This window comes from Schistocerca nitens, chromosome 3 (genome assembly GCF_023898315.1).
Source record: "Schistocerca nitens isolate TAMUIC-IGC-003100 chromosome 3, iqSchNite1.1, whole genome shotgun sequence".
Classification (NCBI taxonomy): domain Eukaryota; kingdom Metazoa; phylum Arthropoda; class Insecta; order Orthoptera; family Acrididae; genus Schistocerca; species Schistocerca nitens.
The window spans coordinates 790,925,010-790,948,693 of record NC_064616.1 but is presented as its reverse complement, the minus strand read 5'-3'; the positions used below and the strand labels follow the sequence as shown (position 1 = coordinate 790,948,693).

Below are 23,684 nucleotides of genomic sequence, written 5' to 3'. Positions count from 1 at the left end.
GGAAGTGATATTGCTGTACCACAGCCAACCTTTTCAAAACACTTTAGTCCTGTCTATTAAGTCACAGTGATTGAAACAGGAACAAACCTGTGTAGCCTGTAAAATGTTGGTTCATTAATAACGCCTTTCTACATCTGCATCTGCTTACACACTCCCCAAGCCACTGTGTGGTGCATTGTGGGGGGTGCCATGTACTACTACCAGTCATTTCCTTTCCTGTTACACTTCAAAATAGCGTGAGGGGAAAAAAGACTGACTGAAAGCCTCTGTACGAACCATAATTTCTTGCATCTTATCTTCGTGGTCCTTACACAAAATACATTGGTGGCAGTAGAATCGGCCTCAAATATATGTTCCCTAAATTTCTGCAATAGTGTCTTGTTGAAAGAGCATTGTCTGCCCCCCAGGGATTCCCATTTGAATTTGTGAAGCATTTCCACAATACTTGCATGCTGATGGAACCTACCGGTAACAAATATAGAAGCATGCCTCTGAATTGCTGTGAACTCTTCCATTAATATGACCTGGGTGCCTATTCTGAATCTTTTTGCCATTGTGCCGATAGTTTTGGTACTCAAGAGCACCGAACGGTCTAGTACTCAAATTAGAGCCCCTGCGTTATTCAGTATGCATTTCGGAAGCAATACCGTTCAGGTCTAGAAAACCGAAGCACTGTTGGTGGTTAGCGCCGCGCAAGCCAATCAAACGCAAGCGGCTGCAGATCCGTGCATGCGCACTGCAGTGCGCACAGCGCCACAAACACAAAGCGGCTAGCAAATGACACAGGCGCGCTATTCTTCTAAGTACCGAAAATTGCGTTTACGTTGCCATAATGCATGACACCGCATTCCATCGAGCTGACGTGCCCGCCTTCAATGCTCTTGCCTCCTCCTTAACAGGATCAGGCGCAGTATATCCATTTCCATGATTCTCAGCTGAAATGCATAGAAATTTTTACAGTTTCCCTGACTGCATATTTCCATGTATGCATAATAACGATAGCGTATTTGACTGTATTCTGCAGTTTGTCGTAAATGCTGCATTATGACATCTTATTCTCATTCACACTGACATTGTGTCTTGGATTTTATGTTTCGGAAATGAGTTAGGAATAGTGTGTACTACCACATTGTACTAATACATCTATAAAAACGCCCAAAACATTGATTCTGAGAGTTTCAAAGAATACGAAGATAAACAGAGTGTGATTATAACTCACTCCTACAGATCCAAATGATTAAGTAGCCCACTTCCCTATATGATATGTCAACGGTTTGGATCTTAAAAACAATTGAAAAAACGCATTTTCGAGAGCTCTTGCAGTTCGTCGAAGTTTATAACATGCATCTCGTGGATGAAAATGTTTCGTATATGGTGCTACAGTCTAAAAATATAACGGGAGAGATCTTTCATCTCTGTCTACTGTTGCTGAGGATTCAATCGCAGATAAATACTTGTGACAAGCAAGATTATGAAGATGACTGCTTCTAGTTACATTCCGAGTAATGTAAGTTGTGCTCTTAGATTCCTGTCTAACTGCATACTTGGAAATCGCTACATATTCAGAAAAAAATTGTGAATTATTTCTGTCAAGAAAAAATATGAAGCTCACTGTCGGTTGTTTCACTCACAGCAATTTCATATTTTGTTTTTTCAACACACAGAAATCACGAAATCATTACTGAGGAAGTGCGCAACTACACATAAGTAATAACGAATATTGCAGAAAAATCTTAACTTACACGAATAACAATGTCTCAGAATGTGTTGGATACATGAAGAGGAAAAAATATCTTTTTTTACCCATCTGTACGTGAACCTGTGTCCTTTCGTATTGCATTCCCACACGCTAACCACTTAGCCACGCAAAATAAGGAGAATGTAATGCTCAATTCTTGTACTGTGTAGATTGTAGAGGAATGTAGGCTGACTTCGTTGCCAAACGGTGCTGCTTAAGTCATAAATGCGTGATAGTTTGGAAGGTTTCCAATATCAGGCTTCACATAATTGCTTTCCATTGTTACTTGAAAGTTGTAAACACGTTTCTATAATTAATAACTAATCCATTTGTGGGAAACAGTACACAAAGTCACTAGTAATATCAGTTCACACTCATGTAATATATGTAAGCAGAGCCGATGTCTTGATATTTAAACTCCTATTTGCATAAAAGTAACACGTATTTTGAGAGAATATTGACCAAAAACGTTTATGTAACCAGGTTTCTAACAAAGGAAAATAGTGTATTATGAACACACTTTCCAACTGGATGCCTCCTCCGGTGATTCTTTACTAACACAATCACTAAATCCAAAGCTAAAACCGCTAAATATGTTTAAAAATAACAAATTATAGGTGTACATAAACCACAGCTCACCGATCAACAGAGCCACACCGAAATCCAAAACCTCTCGGTACAATTGTCGTAAAATCGGTGGGAGGACCATTCGGTAACAGATCTCAGAAGCTTACTGAATAGGATATTTTGACAAAGAACCCAAAATGACATCACTACCGAGACTAACTTACTACACCAATTGGTATGAATGATACAGAATAGGGCCCCTGGTGGGGATATGAAACATTCAAACAGTACTTGAGAATGGGCCACACTAGTGTTCTCTATGCCGTCTCCTTTATGGAGGAGCTACATTTTCCCAGAATTCTCGTAATAAAATGAAGTCCACCATTACCCCCCCCCCCCCTCCCCGGGTCCAGGCAACTAAAAGGAGTCTCTCACATTTTGGCCTTTATCTTTATGTCATGGTCCCTTGTAGGGTTTGATCTCCATTTTTCAAAATTTTCCTGAAGTGCGATCCAATTGGGAAAGGATGCCTTACATGGTGCATAGTGTCCATCATGCGCTGAGACCTCTCGCATCCTTCGCCGACATGGATCTGCACTTCTGCTCATTCTCCAGCTGTTGGGTGAGGTCACCCTCCTGGGTGCATTTTCCTCCATCCTCTGTGCAGTTTTGCTTTCTGCACTGTCGATGATAAGAGTTCTTAGCTCGTTTGTGCCTCATACGCAGCATGGTAGCCAGTCCGTTGTGGTGGGGCCGCCATGTACCCTGTTGGTTGTAGCCCCCTGACCACACAGGGATCACTCTGCTGATGCCTGCACCGTTAACTCCCCATGTATGCCAAGGAGTAGATGCCCGTCACCCTGGGGCATCGGGACTCCTGACAATGGCCATCCTGCCAGGTGGCCTCTGCTGCGACTGGGTTGCGCTCGTGGGGAGGGCCCTTGGTCGGAGTGGGTGGCATCAGGGCAGATGACAAGCCATGAAGCATAGTATTTCATCTCTTGCTTGTTGTCAAACACCAGCAGTCTCTAAGCAGTGAAGGGCTAACTTCAATGCTAAGAAATGACCCCAAATCGTTGTCCCCCCCGGCCACACCTTGTGAGGAATACCAGGCTAAGGATGGCAGCGAAGCTTATTCACCTTGGTACCTCGTATGTACAAGAGTTGTATTGTCAATGAAACCTCACTTTTTTGTGGAGTCTATAAGAGGACAAGTTTGGGGAGGTGGAGGGCTTGTCCAAAATACAGTCAGGGTCAGTCTTGATCAAAACAGCATCCTCTGCCCAGTCACGGGCGCTACTCGCCTGTGACAAGCTGGGGGATGTTTCTGTTTCCATCACGCCCCCTAGGAGCTTAAATATGGTCCAGGGTATCATATTTGACAGGGACCTTCTTCTGCAGTATGATGATGAGCTGGACGCCAACTTTGAGCGGCGAGGTGTCCACTTCGTCCGGCGCGTCCACTGGGGTCTGAGGGATAATCAGGTTGCCACCGGTGCCTTCATATTGGCCTCCAAGGGTGACACATTACTGCTGTGATGCAAAGCCTTCCCCGATACGGTGCTTTAAGTGCTGGAAGTTCGGCCATATGTCTTCCCACTGTACTTCGAGCATCACCTGTCGGGATTGTGGATGTCCTTCATATCCCAATACTCCATGTGCTCCACCTCCCATCTGTGTCAACTGCAGAGAGCACCATTTGCCTTGCTCGCCAGACTGCAGGATTCTCCGGAAAGAAAGAAAGAAAAATGATGGGATACAAGACCCTGGACCGACTGACCCACTCTGAGGCTAAGAGAAGATATGAGGGGCTACATCCTGTGCATATGATGTCAACCTACAACAACAGTTCTACCATCTTTTGTTCCACCGCGTGCAGTTGGCTCTCAGAGCTGTCAGACTCCACCTTCCCCCTTGATGGTGGGGGGCAATTCCCTCCCTGTTGCTCCTGCACAACCTACTTCATGAGCAACCGCCTCCTCTCCCCCCAACCATTGGGGTCATCAGTCCCCACTTCTCAGCCAGAGAAGGGTAAGTCGTCTTCAGTTCCTGTTGCCAGAAAGGGATCCTGTGGAACACTCCCATCCCAGGTTCCTACCCCTGGTAAAGCTGACACCCACCAGTGTGTGAAGCAACCTTAGGTAGCTGATTGTAGGGCTTCAGTACTTCTCAATCACTGAGACTGAACCAGTGAAGCCTTCCTAGCTGGACAAACCTAAGGGAAAGTGAGAGAAACCTAAAAAGAGCCCCAAGAACCAAGGCACTGTGGTGGCAGCATCACCACCACTACCTACAAGTTCTGTGTCTGAGGATGAGGTGGAGATTCTGACATCTGCTGAGGACCTACATCTCGCTGGGCCCTCAGACACAGTGGATGTGAATCGCACAGGTACTCATCTGGTGGCAGCAGGTGACCCTGAGGCGTAGTCTGCCTCATAGAGTGTTTCAAACCTTCCCAGTCTCAGGATCACATAATCCTCCAGTGGAATTGCGGCAGTTTTTTCCACCACCTGGCTGAGCTATGGCAACTGTTAAGCTTTACACCTGCTTTCTGCTTTGCCCACCTGGAAACCTGGTTCCTGGCAATGCGGACCCCTGCCCTCTGCAGCTATAAGGGATATTACAGGAACCGTAGCGACTATAATAGTGTCAGGTGGAGTTTGTGTCTATAGTGAACTATGTATGTAGTGAACCTGTGCCCCCCTTCAAACCGCTCTTGAAGCTGTGGCTGTCAGAATAAGGACGACGTAGAAAATAACTGTCTGCAATGTATATCTTCCTCCAGATGGTGCAATACACCTGAATGTATTCGCTGCACTGATGGATCAACTCCCTAAACCTTTCCTACTTTTCAGAGATTTTAACGCCCTTAACCCCTTGTGGGGTGGTGCCATGCTTACTGGCCAAGGTAGGGAGGTCGAAAATTTACTGTCGCAAGTTGACTTCTGTCTCTTAAATACAGACGCCCCCACACATTTCAATGTGGCACATGGCACATATACAGCCATTGATCTCTTAGCTTGCAGTCCTGGCCTTCTCGCATCTATCCACTGAAGGGCACATGAGAACCTGTGTGGTAGTGACCATTTCCCCATCTTCCTGTCACTGCCTCGACGTCTGGCCCAGGGATGCCTGCCCAGTTGGGCATTAACAAGGCAGACTGTGAAACTTTAATCTCTGCGATCACTGATGAATCTCCCCCACATGGTAACATTGATGTGATGGTTGAGCAGGCGACTACAACAATCTTTTCTGTGGGAGAAAAGGCAATGCCTCACTCTTTAGGGTGCCCCCCGCGAAAGGCAGTCCCTTGGTCGTCGCCGGAAGTCGCTGAAGCAATGAAGGAGCATCGGCGAGCTCTACAGTAGCATTAGTGGCACCCTTCCCTGGAGCACCTCATAGCCTTTAAACGGCTCCGTGCCCGTGTTCGCCTATTTATCGAACAACGGAAGCAGGAGTGTTGGGAGAGACATGTCTTCACCTTTGGGGGCCATACGTCACCTCCCAAGTCTGGACAAAGTACCAGACCCCAACAGGTGTTCCTGGTGTTAACATAAGTGGCGTGTTATCTACCGATGCTATTGATTGCTGAGCACTTTGCCGAGCACTATGCTCGAGCCTCTGTGTCGGAGAATCAACCCCCCCCCCCTCCCCCCAGCCTTTCACACTCTCAAATGACAACTGGAAGGGAAAGTACTCTTGTTCACTACATGCCATGGTGAATCCTATACTGCCCGATTTACAGAGTGGGAGCTCCTCTGTGCCCTTGCACATTGCCCCGACACAGATCTTGGGTCAAATCGGATCCACAATCAGATGATTAAACATCTCTCATCTGACTACAAGCGACATCTCCTCATCACCTTCAATCGGATCTGGTGCGATAGCATCTTTCCTCCGCAATGGCGAGAGAGCACCATCATTCCAGTGCTCAGACCTGGTCAAAACCCGCTTGATGTGGATAACTATCGACCAATCAGCCTGACTAACATTCTTTGCTAGCTGATGGAACATACGGTGTGTCGGCGGTTGGGTTGGGTCCTGGACTCATGTGGCCTACTGGCTCCATGTCAGGGCGGCTTCCACCAGGGTCACTTTACCACTGATAATCTTGTGTCTCTCGAGTCTGCTATATAAACAGACTTTCCCAGATGCCAACACTTGGTTGCTGTCTTTTCGATTTACGAAAAGCATATGACACAACCTGGCGACATCATATCCTTGCCACATTATACAAGTGGGGTCTCTGAAGCCTGCTCCCGATTTTTATCCGAAATTTCCTGTCGCTTCGTACTTTCTGTGCCCAAGTTGGTGCCTCCCATAGTTCTCCCCCCCCCCCCCCCCCCCATTTCCAGGAGAATGGGGTCCCACAGGGCTCTGTATTGAGTGTATCTCTATTTTTAGTGGCCATTAATGGTTTAGCAGCAGCTGAAGGGCCGTCCGTCTCATGTTCTCTGTATGCGGACGACTTCTTCATTTTCTACTGCTCCACCAGTACTTGTGTTGCTCAACGACACCTACAGGGAGCCATTCACAGGGCGCAGTTATGGGCTCAAGCCCACGGCTTCCAGTTTTCAGCTGCAAGTCATGTGCCGTGCATTTCTGTCGGTGTTGCACTGTTCATCCAGAATCAGAACTTTACCTTAATGACGATCCATTCACTGTAGTGGAGACATAGCGATTCTTAGGACTGGTTTTCGACACCTTATTGACTTGGCTACCTCACCTTCACCAGATTAAGAGGAAGTGCTGGCAGCACTTCAGTGCCCTCTGCTGCCTGAGCAACACCAACTGGGGTGCAGATCGCTCTACACTGCTGCAGCTCTACAGAGCCCTTGTTCAATTCCACCTTGACTATGGGAGTCTGGTTTATGGCTCAGTGGTGCCCTCAGAGTTGCATTTACTCGACCCAGTGCGCCACTGTGGCGTTCACCTAGCGACGGGAGCTTTTAGAATGAGTCCGGTGACCAGTTTCCTGGTGGAGGCCGGAGTCCCTCCATTGAAGGTTAGGCGTGCACAACTGCTCGCCAGTTACGTTGCACACATTTGCAGTTCTCCTGCGCATCCAAATTACCATCGACTTTTCTCAACCAAGGCAGTTCATCTCTCGCATCGTCAGTTCGCGTCCAGTCCCTTCTGTTTGAACTGGAGTCCTTCCTGTTACCACCTATCCTCAAGGGCCATTCACGTACACCTCCATGGTGTGCACCTAGGCTGCAAATTCTTCTGGGCCTTTTGCACGGCCCTAAGGACTCTGTTGACCCTGCGGCTCTCTGCTATCACTTCCTCTCTAGTACTAGGGCCATGAAGTGATTTACACCAATGGCTCAATGGCTGATGGTCACGTAGGCTCTGTGTATGTTCATGGAGGACATACTGAACAGCATTCCTCACCAGATGGCTGCAGTGTTTTCACTGCAGAGCTGGCAGCCATATCTTGGTGCTCTTGAGCACATCCGCTGATGCCAAGGCAAGTCATTTCTCCTGTGTACTGACTCCTTGAGCAGCTTACAAGCTGTCGGCCAGTGTTACCCTCTCCATCCTTTGGTAACGTCCATTCAGGATTTCATCTATGGCCTCAAATGGTCCTGTTATTCAGTAGGGTTTGTATGAAGCCCAGGACACGTCGGAATCCCAGGCAACGAACCTGCCGACAGGCTACGTGGAAACCGATTCAGGAGATGGGCATCTCCGAAACTGACCTGCATTCTGTCTTACGCCGCAGCATTTTTTGGCTTTGGGAGACAGAGTGGCATAACACTATGCAAAACAAACTGCGTGTCATTAAGGAGACTACAGATGTGTAGAAGTCTTCCATGTGGTCCACTCACAGGGAATCAGACGTCCTCTGCTGACTCCAAATTGGCCATATGTGGCTGACATTGTTACCTCCTCCATCTCAAGGACGCACCTTGGCGTCGCTGTGTCTCACAAATTATGGTCGTCCACCTCTTGCTGGACTGCCCACTTTCTGCCACTCTGTGACGGACTTTTAACTTTTCCAGCACCCTACCTTCGTTGTATGCCTCAACAGCAGCTTTAGTTTTACGTTTTACAGGTGAGGATGGGTTTTATCCTTTGATCTTTTAGGGTGGAGGTTTTAATGTGTTGCAGAGTGGCTGGCTTCTCCTTTTTCTTCTCATGATCAGCCAACCATGGTAATCTGCTGTCTTGTTTTGATCTCTTCATTTTTTCTTGTGCCTCTCTATGGTTTTCTTGTCCAATTTTGTCCATTTTAGTGTTTGTAGCCCTTCTGTCATTCTTCTGGTTATCTCCTTTCTTCCAGTTGTGTTTTGTATCTCTCAATTATTTTATTCCCACCCTTGTGGAATTTTTTTAATTGGTATGAGGAACCAATGACCTAGCAGTTTGGTCCCTCGCCCCCCTCTTTTAAACCAAATCAAGCAACCAACAAAGTCCAACATTCACATTTGCTACTACTAACCTCTATGTGTCATTCAATTTCATATCGTTTTTCAACCTTATGCCTAGACATTTAATTGATGTGACTATTTTGAGCAGGACCCTACTAATGCTGTATTCGAATATTACATGATTGTTTTTCCTACTCATCTGCATTAGCTACCTTTTTTATATTTAGAGCAAGCTGCCATTTATCACACCAACTAGATATTCTGACAAAGGAAACTCCAGGTAGGAATATCAGCAATGATGTAGAAAAAGATAGATTGCTACTTACCATAAAGAAGACACATTAAGTTGCAGACAGGCACAATTAAGACACTTGCATAAAGACTTCAGCCATAGCCTTCATCAACGAGAGAGAAACACTAGCGAGCAGAGAGAGAGAGACACGCACGCGCGCGCGCGCACACACACACACACACACACACACACACACACACACACACACACACACACACAAATTGCCAATGCTACCCACTCCGGTTATGTGTATATGTGGTGTGCTTGCTAGTGTGTGTGAGATCGGTGTGTTTCTCTTTTGCCGATGATGGCTGTTGCTGAAAGCTTTATGTAAGTGTGTTTTAATTGTGCCTGTCTGCAATTTAAAGTGTCTTCATTATGGTAAGTAGCAATTTATTTTTTACTACTACTAGAAATTCTGTATTGACAAGGAGAGGTCCCCAGTGGTGGGATCGACTTACTGTGAACATCTATACCAGTGGTGCCCAACCTTTCTTAGACCATTACCCCTGAGTGCTAGCACCCCCGCCCTCCCCTCGCTATCTGTTGCCGCCCCCCCCCCCCCCCCCCCACATTATCACCAACTTCAGCACCTAACTAAACTGTAGAATGAAAGACTTTTCTTGAACACTTTAATTTTCAAAACGACGAAATATGAATGCTGCCTAGCACACGCACACGTGTGGGTGTGGGTTCATTGGAATGAATGATGGAGGAATTCGTGGTGCATCACAAGTGCTACCCACGACTTCTCAGATAAGAAAGCTAACTATCCACTGTGAGGGGAGACACTTGCAACAAAACTTACTTCCCCTGCATGTATCCTCTCCATTGTGGCACTTTCTTGGCCTGCACACTGCAATCCCATTTAAAAGCAAACTAGTTCAGATGTGTGCACTGTATTTACTGTTTGTGAATCACTTGATTGCTGGTCACCTTACTGCTAAACTGGCACAAATTGGATGGCTTTGGGCTGTTAATGCTGTGTTTCTAAGCCATCTAACAATAATCTTAATAATGCTGTGTACAGCCTTATGTTGTTACTGCTGTGTTGTGCTGTCAATTAATTTGTTTATCTGTTTTGAAGTGAGTAATGAAGCAATTTTGGATGACTAGGTACTACCTATAATTTGGAGAAGACATTTTCTTGAGATATTTAGCATTTGCCACATATATGTCTCGCTTTTATCATCAGCATTGTACAGTGCAAAGTACGACGTGTGTAGTGGGTGGTCTATATGAGGATCGTGTAACCTCCTCCGGATTAATGCTACTAATAAAGGAAAAAGTAATTATTGGTAACTTACATAATCAGTGTTAGTCTTACAAAATTTTGATTATAGTAGTGATCTTTTGAAAGTAGTTTCACGACTTAAACAGAATGAAAACGTTTAGTTTTCACCCCTCAAACAATTTCATTTTACCTGTCAGGGGTCTTTACCCCCAGGTTGGGAACCACTGTTCTGTACGGTGGTGCAGGTTAAGATTCGCAGTATCACATCCTTCAGCCATTCACCGTGCTGTGACGTTGTTTGCGAGTAATCAATGAAAAAAAATTTAGGAAATCATGTGATGCTCTACAGCTTTTAAAATAATAAAGCTAATCATACTGTTGCAATAGTGTAACAGTTATTGTGCGATCTTCACATGGAGACGGTTGTGGGTTCGAATCTCATCAGGTGCATTGAAACATTCATTGTTTAAATATTTATGTAAATTACTTTGATTTTGATTTTTATTCAGTTAACAGGTTTAAATTAATTTTATTTCTATTCCTTTGTCACCTCATTTTAATCGGTGTATTAACTGTTTCAGTTGCTGTATAATTTCTTCGTATTATTCTTCTTGTGCTTGTGAATTTAATTATTATTATTTATCTATCATAACATTTAAACATCTGAAAATGCCGATTTATTGCTTAAAAACTAAAAGATAGTAATGAGGATAATGGGCAAGGGGCACTACATTAATAGTGTGTGGATAAGTTGAGAGTTCGGGTCTGATAGGAGGCTTGCTAGGTATTCCGTGCAATTGCGATGGCCACTGTGTCCGAATAGCTTAATGGTCAGAGCAATCCTAGTAAGCAGGAGACTCAGTTTCAAATCCCAGTCTGGCACAAATTTTCAACTTTCCCCATTGATTTCAATCAGTACTTGCTCACAGCCAAAGTCTGTAATTGCGTTGTGCCTTAATCTATTCATATTGACTGTGCAGTGTTGTCGAAAATGTATTTTTCATCAGAAGATGCACATTTCTCTGGATGACAATCATCATATAAATGTCTGAAACATAAATTCTTATTGCACTGTGCCCAAAGTAACGGAGAGAAAGATTTAAATGAAGGACAGGATTGTAAGTAAAATAATATTCCAGCAAAATGGACAATAAAAATAATGAATGCAATAACATGGATGAGAATGTGATGATAAAACAGAAAAAAATTAAATCGAAATCTATAAATGACAAATAAATACGCATGAACAAAAATTCCAAAATGGAGAAAGAATGATGGGAAGAAAAATGAGCAATTCAGTTAATACACTGCTTAAAATGACATGACAAAGGAATATAAATAAAAAAGTTGCATTTAAACCAGTTAATTCACTAAAAACAATAACCAGTCATTTCAATAAAGATTAAAAGAAAAAAATTCGAAGCACTTAATGAAATTAGAGTCCACAACCTCTACTGTGTGAGGACCACACGATAACCATTACTTACGGCAACAGTTTGATTAACGCTGCTGTTTCAAAGCTCTCTAGGATTAATTTTTTTTTAATTGCTCACAAACAAGTGCCCACCAGGGTGAATGGCTGCAGGGTGTGATAACTTGGACCTTAACCTACAGCACTGTACAAATGGTTTCAAAAAGTCGATCCCACTGTTGTGGACCTCTCCTTGTAAGTTATCTTTTATACTCCTACAATTACTCAATGGTGACATCTTCCCATTCAGCACAGTGTCATCAGCAAATAGCCCTGAATTGCTGCTCACCTTGTTTGTCAGATCATTATATAGAGAGAGAAAAAGAGCAGTCCAACCACCGCACTCGTGATGGGTACCCCTCTATCTGATGAAGACTCACTGTCAAGGACAACATACTGTGTTCTATTACTTAAAAAGTTTTCGAATTACTTGCATACCTGGGAACCTAAACCATATGCTTGGACTTTCACCAACAGTCTGTAGAGGGCATCATGTCAAATGCTTTCCAGAAGTCTAGGAATATGCAATCTCCTTTGGCTCTTCATCTATGGTTCACAAGGTATCATGTTAAAAAGAAGGGCATGCTGAGTTTCACATGAGCCTTGCTTTTCAAAAAAATGCTTATTTGTAGACAGAAGCCTTTCCGTCTCAAGGAAATTTGTTATATTCAAACTCAGAATGAGTTAAAGATTTCTGCAGCTAACCGATGTTAAGGGCCAGCCGGTGTGGCCGAGCGGTTCTAGGCACTTCAGTCTGGAACCGCGTGACCGCTACGGTCGCAGGTTCGAATCCTGCCTCGGGCATGGATGTCTGTGATGTCCTTAGGTTAGTTAGGTTTAAGTAGTTCTAAGTTCTAGAGGACTGATAACCTCAGGTGTTAAGTCCCATAGTGCTCAGAGCCATTTGAACCAATGTTAAGGGTATTGGTCTATAATTATGTGGGTCTGTTCTTTTACCTTTTTTTCCAGTTGCATGGGACTTTGCGCGCTGCATGAGAGATTTACAGTGAATGAAAGCCAAGTAAGGGGCCTTTGCCACAGAGTAAACAAGTTGGGATTTCATCTGGACCAGAATCGGGGTGACTAGTACAAATGTCTGATAATTTGTTCACCTAGGCCTGGTACTTGTGTTCAGATAACTTCATAGTCAAGTTCAATTTCAACCTGAATGAACACAATATTTTGGCATAACTCCAGTTTCAACTCCAGCTGTCTTCCTTTGCATCAAAAAATTTTTGTCCACAGCAGTTAACACTCCCCCTCGTATGGCATCTAATCTGCTTTTTCAATATATGTTCCATGCCTTGCTAGATATTCCAGAGTTTTCTACTTCAGGTTTCAGGCAGTTCTCAGCTCCAAGTATAATTTGAGCGAGATAACATTCCTGAAGGGCAGTAAGTTCAGGAACTTTATTAAAATTTTGACAGTAAAACGTCAAAGAATTTGTAATAATCGAAGTGTCTCTACTTTGTACATGATCTGATTTTACTCTATGAGTATCAACTGGTGAGCATTTATCATAGGACCTCAGATTACTGCCTAGCCTAAATAACCCCCGTGTGCACTCCACAGGTACATTACTAGTTAAGTAGCTGCTTATTTTTTGCAGTGCACCTGTGACCTATCAGGAGTCCTACACCTCTCCACTCCATAATGCAGGTCCAGAAATCTGCATCTGTCACTATCACAGAATCAATGGAGCCTCTGGTTGAAACTCCCCACTTGGTGAGAGGGGCCAGTGGTCTTCACCAGTTGCACCAGCCACCCGTAGGAGCTGAGGATGCCCTCGGAGACCGAGTAACTTGAAACATTGGTGCCGACTCAATCAGCAATGTGGAGATTACTGCAACCTCCATCATAGATAGCCACAGGGAGGGCTGCCTCAACACCTCGGATGAGGCCCTCTGGTGAAGACACATAGTGCACTTTGGAATTCTTTCTGGCCCAGATCATTAGTTCCCTTAACAGCTCCATAACATATCGAAGATTGGAGCTCCCAATAACTAGTAAACGACCCCCCCCCCCCCATATGGGCCTACTTGGACCGCTGCTGAGTGAGCGGCCACCTGCCCACTCACGGGGTGCGTGGGCCAACCTCGATGGTCAGCCTCTGTATTAATTCTCCCCCTCGATTGGCACGATAGTGTAACAACCCCCCACTCGTCCTGCAGTGAACACGGATCCCCCACATCTGGTATGCTGGAAGGTGCCTGACAACAAAGCCTGTGCACGAAGCAAGCAACTCGTGAGGTGTCCCATGCAGCATGCCAGTTTCTCCACTGTTGCCCAACCCCAAGGCAGCACTTGTAGGTAATGGACTGTGTCCATAAGCATATTCAGCTGTGCGTGAACTCTGGTGAGCTCTTCCTGCATCTGTCCAAAGCACGAGCACACACTCTCCATCCTGTTACTACTAACTTGAGAACTAAGCAATGAAAACAGAGAAGACGCTAAATACCTGAATCATTTCCTCTCTAGGGACGAAGTTTACCTCTGTGTACCACCCACGATTTTGTTTTGCTTCACAAATTGAGTTATCTACAAGTTGAGAGGTGCAGCTGACAAGGAGAGTTAGCTGGAAAATCGTACACTTGCAGAAGGAAAAAAAAGGAGAGAAGAAAAAGTCATAACACGAAAAAGGGTTGTGTGACATCAACAAAAGTTATTACTGGAAGATGGTACCTACTAAAATTTTGCACCAGTTGCACGAGTGTGGTGCTAGTAGTGCCATTGTGTGGGTGCAAATCAGGTTTGCTATAAATACACGCTGTAATGGTCACAAGTATTACCTGTGAGTCTGGACGTGGTGAGTCAACAAAGCCTTTAAGGCAAAAAGATGCCACTAACAACACCACACTGAGTTTATACATAATCATGTAATAGGACTAAGAGAAGCTGGATGTTCCTTCTGCAATATCTCAGAAAGACTTGGCAGGAATGTAGCTACAGTACATGATTGCTGGCAGCAGTGTTCATGGAAAGGTACAATCACAAGATCACACTCCAGATGGGCAAATGGCACCACCGAGAGGGAAGACCGTCGTGTTCAGCATGCGACTCTGCTGCATCTTACTACATCTGCAGCAACAATTCAAGCAAAAATTGGCACCACAGTGACACAACAAACTGTTACAAATTGGTTACTGCAAGAACAGCTCTTGAGCCAGATGCCCTGTGGCGTACATTCCGCTAACCCCAAACTGCCGCCATCTGCAAATGATGATGATGATGATGATTTCATTGTTGACATGAAAAAGCTTGCTACTGCAAGTGATGATTTTTGTTTAATTTCACTTTAGCTATGCAGTGCGAGTGATGCATTCAAAGAAATTAACTCAAGTTTTTGAGAATGCTTTTATTACATTATGGCACATTAAATGTCATGTTACTGTGTGAGCTGCTCCATGTTTCTGGAAACTTTACTATGATGTAAACATGCAAAAAATTTATCAGCTCTGATACTTATTACCCTGCAAATACTGGAAAATGTGACAGAATAAAATGAGAAGTTTCAATAGCCATAAATTTTTGCTTGTTTGTGCAACAGCGAAGTTTCCATATGAGTTTCATGGTTCACAAATGGGAAGAATTTAATTAGCAGCACATTGTAATGGACAACACACTTAAAATGAGCATTATCTATTGAAACACATTGTTTGCAAGATATATTAAATAAACATTGAACGTGCCAGTAGCAAAAGAAAACCACTGTTTATAATTGTAGCTTCAAAATCTATAAAATAAATAAAATATCTTCTGTGCATCTCAAGGAAACTTCTGTGATGTCAGATCACATAACCTGTGTCACAGAGTGCATTTTGAACCTGTGTCACAGAGTGCATTTTGATCAGAAATTATTACTTAAGTCCACGCATTCTAGTCGTTTATTACAAACTTTGTCTTTTTGTATTCAGAAGTTGTGTACATTAGGTCACCAAATGAGCTACAAGTGTAAACATTTATCTCCCTGATTATTATGCACCTATTTGATGTGGTATTGTCTTCATACAGACATTTGCTAAATGTGTGAGTTCACTAGAATGTAGTATGGCATTATTTACCCAAAAACCTACTTATCCACCTAAAGGATCAGTTACAAAAATAAAAACACTACTGTGACCTATTTGAAAATGGAGTGGGTAGGGGGGTTGTGGATAGAACTCTCTCATGTTAGAAATGTTGTCAGAATTTTTAACTGTCAGATTTCTTTACTGAAAAGTGAACTTTCTGTGAAGTTTGGGGTTTCATTACAAACAAATTTCATGTATGTTGTTATTAGGTAAATGCAATGTGGCCTATGGAAATCTTTGGTGAATGTGGAATTACTTAAAGCTGGATTGTTTACTACTATTTGCGCACACACAGTAAAACCCCATAAATATTATTCTTATTTAATGCTTATGTGAAGAAAGATTTATTCATTTTCATGGTTATTCATGGAATATGTATGACTCTATACATTGAATATTTAATAAGCTCGAGAAATTGTGTGCAGTAGTGAAGACCGACCTATTTTTAATTCCAAAAGAAATTTGAACCCATTCAATTTCTTTGATACGATTATCTTCTTCTGTTTTTGATGCCTTTGTACTTGTGCCTTTTGTTTATTACAAAATTACGTTCCAGGTGTTCATATAGGTTAATAATGTAAACACTGTGTTACTGTTTAAAATATTACAGGGACCAATTAAAGATGTAACAGAAGGTGATGCAAAATACCTTGCGCCTGAATTGTTACTTAATAACTGTCCTGTAACAAAGGCCGCCGACATATTCAGCTTAGGAATATGTTTCCTCGAGTTGTCATGCAATATATTGCTACCATCACAAGGCGACTTATGGCATGAGCTCAGAGAAGGCATATTTCCTGTCGAAGAAGCTAAACGTTAGTACTCAGAATTTTACATCTCTAATTTAAGTTTTCCTGTAGTGTCTCTGATTCATTTTTAATTTTACTCGTGTACATTTTGTCCAAAAGTTGTGTGTATATTGTTGTGTATTTCAATTAGAAACATACAAAGTGTGTACATTTTTAATTTTTTCTCACAGATTTGACTGCTGAATTATATTGCCTAATAAAATCAATGATGCATCCAAATTTCAAAGAGCGTCCTAGTGTGAATGATATTTTGCGTGCACCGAACCTGAGGAAGTTGTACGAGATGAAGACACCACCTCCAACAGTGAGTGCAGTAAGTGGCTTCCTTTCACATGCTATGGTTGCTTTCAGCAAATTCTCTCTTACCCCTCTGCTTTGACCACAGTCGTACATAACCTATTTTATGCTGTAAAACAGTCCTGTTATTTATTTTATAGCTGTAAAACTATAATTATTTTCAACAAGATTAGAATTCCAGGCGTGTGACCCCATCATTATGTTATATAGACAAATGTTTTGAACACAGTTGCAAATCGCCTTCATTAGAGTGATATATTCACTCAGTACTGACGAAATACACATCTCTGATAAAGTTGCTAGCTACAGTGACAAAATACGAGTTTACATAACAAGAAAGTTTTGTTGAGGATACTGGTTATAAAAACGTATTCTCACGTATATAGATATTTTACTATGAACATTTAGAAGTCAGTATTATCTTTCACTGTGGAAGAGACTTACAAATGCTATCCCATACTCACCCCATCTTTATTATTCTTCCCCAGAACCTTGCCAAACTCCTTTGAGGAAATGGGACATAGCTATTGCTTTACTTTCTTCTTCTAACATCTTCTCTCCCCCCACTCTGCCCCCCAAATTCAACCCCCCCCACGTTACTCGCCCCCCCACGTTACTCCCCCCCCCCACGTTACTCCCCCCCCCACGTTACTCCCCCCCCACGTTACTCCCCCCCCCACGTTACTCCCCCCCCCCACGTTACTCCCCCCCCCACGTTACTCCCCCCCCACGTTACTCCCCCCCACGTTACTCCCCCCCACGTTACTCCCCCCCACGTTACTCCCCCCCACGTTACTCCCCCCCACGTTACTCCCCCCCACGTTACTCCCCCCCCCACATTACTCCCCCCCCCACGTTACTCCCCCCCACGTTACTCCCCCCCCACGTTACTCCCCCCCCACGTTACTCCCCCCCCACGTTACTCCCCCCCCACGTTACTCCCCCCCCACGTTACTCCCCCCCCACGTTACTCCCCCCCACGTTACTCCCCCCCCACGTTACTCCCCCCCCACGTTACTCCCCCCCACGTTACTCCCCCCCCACGTTACTCCCCCCCCACGTTACTCCCCCCCCACGTTACACCCCCCAAGTTACATCCCCCATGTAACCCCCCCCCCACGTTACCACCCCACGTCAGCCCCCCCACGTCACCCCCCCACGGTACCCCCCACATTACACCCCCCAATGTTACACTCCCCACGTTACCCGCGCCACGTTACCCCCCCCCATGTCACCCCCCCATGTCACACCCCCACGTTACCCCCCATGTCACACCCCCACGTTACCCCCCACGTTACCCCCCACGTTACCCCCCCCACCGGTACCCCCCCAAGTTACCCCGCCCCCCCGCACCACGTTACCCCCCCGCCCCACGTTACCCCCACACCACGTTACCCCCACACCACGCTACCCCCACACCACGCTACCCCCACACCACGCTACCCCCACACCACGCTACCCCCACACCACGCTACCCTCCCCCCACACGTTACCCCCGCCCCCCACACGTTACCCCCGCCCCCCACACGTTACCCCCGCCCCCCACACGTTACCCCCGCCCCACACGTTACCCCCGACGCCTTACCCCCCCACCCCACGTAATCCCCCCACGTTAATCACCGCCCCCACTTCACGCCCCCCACACGTTACCCCCCACACGTTACCCCCCACACGTTACCCCCCACACGTTACCCCCCACACGTTACCCCCCACACGTTACCCCCCACACGTTACCCCCCACACGTTACCCCCCACACGTTACCCCCCACACGTTACCCCCCACACGTTACCCCCCACACGTTACCCCCCACACGTTACCCCCCACACGTTACGCCCCCCCCCCCCCGTAAGTCCACCCACCCACCCACCCACACACACACACACACACACACACACACACATTAACCACCCCCCACACACATTTACCCCCCACACACACACACACATTTAGCCCCCACACATTGCCCCCTCCCCCCACACGTTGCCCCCTCCCCCACACGTTGCCCCCTCCCCCCACACGTTGCCCCCTCCCCCCACACGTTGCCCCCTCCCCCCACACGTTGCCCCCTCCCCCCACACGTTGCCCCCTCCCCCCACACGTTGCCCCCTCCCCCCACACGTTGCCCCCTCCCCCCACACGTTGCCCCCTCCCCCCACACGTTGCCCCCTCCCCCCACACGTTGCCCCCTCCCCCCACACGTTGCCCCCTCCCCCCACACTCAACCCCACCACATTCCCCCCCACCTTCCCGCCCCCGACCTTCCCGCCCCCGACCTTCCCGCCCCGACCTTCCCGCCCCCGACCTTCCCGCCCCCGACCTTCCCGCCCCCGACCTTCCCGCCCCCGACCTTCCCGCCCCCGACCTTCCCGCCCCCGACCTTCCCGCCCCCCCTGACGTTCCCCCCACCCCACCCGACATTTCCCCACCCCACCCGACATTTCCCCACCCCACCCAACATTTCCCCACCCCACCCGACGTTCCCCCCTTCCCCACATCCCGCCCCCCCGACGTTTCCCCCCCCACCCTGACGTTTCCCCCCCGCCCCCGACGTTTTCCCCCCGCCCCCGACGTTTTCCCCCCGCCCCACGACGTTTTCCCCCGGACGTCCCCCCCTATGTTACCCCCTCCCGATGTTCCCCACCCCCCCATGTTCCCCATCCCCCGACATCCCCCCCCCACCCGACGTTCCCCCCACCCGACGTTCCCCCCCACCCGACGTCCCCCCCACCCGACGCCCTCCCCCTCACCGACGTTGCCCCCCTCCCCGAGACCCCCTCCACTCGTTTTCCCCCACACGCACATCGTTTCCCCCCCTCACCCCTCGTTCCGCCCCCCCTCTCCCCTCGTTCCGCCCCCCCTCCCCGACGTCCCCCCCCCTCCCCGACGTCCCCCCCCTCCCCGACGTTTCCCCCCCTCCCCACGACTCCCCACGACGTTTCCCCCCCTCCCCACGACGTTTCCCCCCCCTCCCCACGACGTTTCCCCCCCTCCCCACGACGTTTCCCCCCCCTCCCCACGACGTTTCCCCCCCCTCCCCACGACGTTTCCCCCCCCCCTCCCCACGACGTTTCCCCCCCCTCCCCACGACGTTTCCCCCCCCCCTCCCCACGACGTTTCCCCCCCCCCCTCCCCACGACGTTCCCCCCCCTCCCCACGTCGTTTCCCCCCCCTCCCCACGACGTTTCCCCCCCCTCCCCACGACGTTTCCCCCCCTCCCCACGTTTCCCCCCCCCCTCCCACCGAGCGAGGTGGCGCAGTGGTTAGCACACTGGACTCGCATTCGGGAGGACGACGGTTCAATCCCGCGTCCGGCCATCCTGATTTAGGTTTTCCGTGATTTCCCTAAATCGCTCCAGGCAAATGCCGGGATGGTTCCTCTGAAAGGGCACGGCCGCCTTCCTTCCCTAATCCGATGAGACCGATGACCTCGCTGTTTGGTCTCTTTCCCCAAAACCAACCAACCCCCCCTCCCCACGACGTTTCCCCCCCCCCTCCCCACGACGTTTCCCCCCCCCTCCCCACGGCGTTTCCCCCCCCCTCCCCACGGCGTTCCCCCCCCTCCCCACGGCGTTTCCCCCCCTCCCCACGGCGTTTCCCCCCCTCCCCACGGCGTTTCCCCCCCTCCCCACGGCGTTTCCCCCCCTCCCCACGGCGTTTCCCCCCTCCCCACGGCGTTTCCCCCCCTCCCCACGGCGTTTCCCCCCCTCCCCACGGCGTTTCCCCCCCTCCCCACGGCGTTTCCCCCCCTCCCCACGGCGTTTCCCCCCCTCCCCACGGCGTTTCCCCCCCTCCCCACGGCGTTTCCCCCCCTCCCCACGGCGTTTCCCCCCCTCCCCACGGCGTTTCCCCCCCTCCCCACGGCGTTTCCCCCCCTCCCCACGGCGTTTCCCCCCCTCCCCACGGCGTTTCCCCCCTCCCCACGGCGTTTCCCCCCTCCCCACGGCGTTTCCCCCCTCCCCACGGCGTTTCCCCCCTCCCCACGGCGTTTCCCCCCCTCCCCACGGCGTTTCCCCCCTCCCCACGGCGTTTCCCCCCCTCCCCACGGCGTTTCCCCCCCTCCCCACGGCGTTTCCCCCCCTCCCCACGACGTTTCCCCCCCCTCCCCGACGTTTCCCCCCCTCCCCGACGTTTCCCCCCCTCCCCGACGTTTCCCCCCCTCCCCGACGTTTCCCCCCCTCCCCGACGTTTCCCCCCCACGACGTTCCCCCCCTCCTCCCCGACGTCCCACCCCCTCCCCGACGTTCCCCCCCTCCCCGACGTTTCTCACCACCGCCTCCCCCCGAAGTTTCTCCCCCCGTCTCTCCCGACGTTTCTGCCCCCTCCACGACGTTTCTCCCCCCCTTCAATAGATCACTGGGGCAACAAAGGATACTTAGCGACGTAAAATCACACGTCATTACAGTTTTCAAGAAGAGCCATAGCACAGATGTGCATAATTATAAGCCTATATTGGTGACATGAGTCTGTGGTAGAATTATGGAACAATTTATGGGGTCAAAAATAATGAGGTTTTTGGAGGAAAAAAATCTCTTATGTGAAAATCAACATGGATTCCACAGAGTTCTTGGGAAATGTAGTTTCCTCTGGTCCTCTGAGATTCATTGTGCTGTACATAGCGGCTCTCTTATTGATGCAGTATTCCTTAAATTCAGGAAGGCATTTGACACTATCCCGCAATGCTGGTTAGTGAAAACTGTATGAGCTTATTGAGTATTGGAACAGATTTGCAACTGGAGAAAGTTCTTCAAGACTGGTTGCAGATGATGCGTTTGTCTCTAAGGAAGTAGCAGTGCCATAAGACAGTACTGGTTTGCAGATTGGCCTGTAGAAGATCTATGATTGGTACAAGCTCTGGCATTTGACCTTGAATGTAAATAACTGTAACACATTGCGCATATGTAGGAAAAGAAATCCACAACTGTACTATTGATGACAAACTGCTGTAATCTATTGTGAAATGCCTATGAGTAACTATCCAGAGTGACCTAAACTGGAATAACCACGTAAGACAAATAGTACAAAAAGTGGATGCCAGACTGAGATTCATAGAAAAAATCTTAAGGAAATGTTACTCATATATGAAGGAAGTGGCTTATAAGGCGCTCGTTCTGTCGATTATTGACAATTGTTCATCACTATGGGATCCCTACCAGGTAGGACTCAGAGGAGGGTTCTTCCATGTATATCTTGTGAAATGACCATGATAAGAAAAGTAGAGAAACTAGAGCTAATACAGAGGCTTATCAACAATTATTCTTCCCACACACTATTTGTGATTGGAACAAGGTAGTGCAGATCAGTTAGTGGTACCATAACTTTCTTCACCACAAACCATTAGGAGGTTTGTGGAGTGTGATGTAGATGTAGAAATCTGCAGGGGCGACGTCGATGTATATAGCAAAAGTCCATAATGCAGGGGAAACTGTTGAAGAAACCTTTATCCAGTGGTGAGTATCAATGTGGTGATGACAGCGACACTGACACTGAATATATTTACGTATTTGCAGAAAGCAAAATTGTTAGTGCTGCTGATAAAAGCGCTTACAGTTCTAACCCTAGTTTTTGAAACTTATTTTTTCCTTCTTCAGGGAGGGAAGATGGATTGGTTGGAAAGTTAAAGTAAGTAACTCAGTGTTCCCATTGTAAAACCTGCCCCAAGCTAGGGATGGGAACAACAAAGCAGTTAAACCAATACCAATGTTTTAGTTCTGAATAACAGGTGTTTTTCAGCATTTCTTTGCTTTTTATTAATAACTGTGGAAATAACCAGCATATCAATTTGACATAGCGGCAGTGCTAAGATTTTTAATTTTAAAATACTTTTTTTAGAATTGTAGTTGAAGCCTGACAGAGAAACAAAAATTAAATGAAGCCAAAATTAGGAGAATATCGTATAAATCATTAAACAAATTCAAAAGTAAAATTCTGTCTACCGACTTGTCAGGAAATTCTAAGAAGTTTTAGCCTTCCGTTAAATTAGTAAATGGATAGAAACTATCTGTGAGCTGTGACCATAGTGATAGTGGAACAGAGGCTGTCACAGAAAAGGGCGAAATACTAAACGCCTTTTTCCAAAAATGTCTCACAGTGGAAGATCACACTGTAGTGCCTCTTAAATGGCTGATATCAAAATAAGTGACCATGGGAGAGAGAAAAAAAAAAAAAACTGAAATCACTCAACAGAGGGAAGGACAATGGACCTGACAAAATACCGGTACAGTTCTACATAGAGCAGGGCTTCACAACATGCGTGCTCGCGGATCAAGCTGTGAGCAGCAAGGCGCGAGCACCGAGCAGCGCGAGCACGCTACCCCCACTACCGGACCAGAGCGGAGAGCGGAGAGTGGGGAGAGTCACGTGGGGCACACAATAGCTGCCGCCAGTCAATGTAAATCCGCGGCCACCTGCAGGCATATCACTCACGAATTATTACTGCAACAAATGAAACAAATAAAGGAGAATCTACACGTGCCACATAATTTTATTAGCTTAGTGTATGCCCCTACATTCGTATTAATTTGTGAACTGTTACACAATAAAAGGTGCCACTGAAGTGTGGGATTCTCGGTTATCTTGTACTTTTTGCCCTTTACAGTTGCGTCTATGTTTGGAGTAATTGTTCTCGTGCATTGTAGGCCCAGCGTGCAGTTTAAATTTTGATCAGACAATGCGTTTCTCAGGCGCGTCTTGTTACATTTCATTGCAGAGAACAGTTGTTCACAAACATACGTGGAACCGAACATTGATATTATTGTAGCCGCTAGTTTGTGCAAACGAGGAAATCTATCCTGAAGGAAGTGTCTGTAGAATTCCAAAAAGTTTTTCTTGTTC

General features: G+C 47.2%; 1 protein-coding gene across 5 annotated transcripts in view; it reads left to right on the top strand.

The window, feature by feature from the left end:
* LOC126248806 (membrane-associated tyrosine- and threonine-specific cdc2-inhibitory kinase) overlaps nucleotides 1–23,684 on the top strand; it is a 181,114-nt gene that overhangs the window by 89,674 nt on the left and 67,756 nt on the right. For 3 of the 5 annotated variants that reach the window (XM_049950204.1, XM_049950206.1, XM_049950202.1), the window contains exons 6-7: nucleotides 16,357–16,561; nucleotides 16,726–16,868. In XM_049950204.1, coding sequence (XP_049806161.1) covers nucleotides 16,357–16,561; nucleotides 16,726–16,868 — 348 coding nt within the window. The remainder of the gene's footprint in view (nucleotides 1–16,356; nucleotides 16,562–16,725; nucleotides 16,869–23,684) is intronic. The other 2 variants (XM_049950207.1, XM_049950203.1) reach the window with 1 other exon arrangement.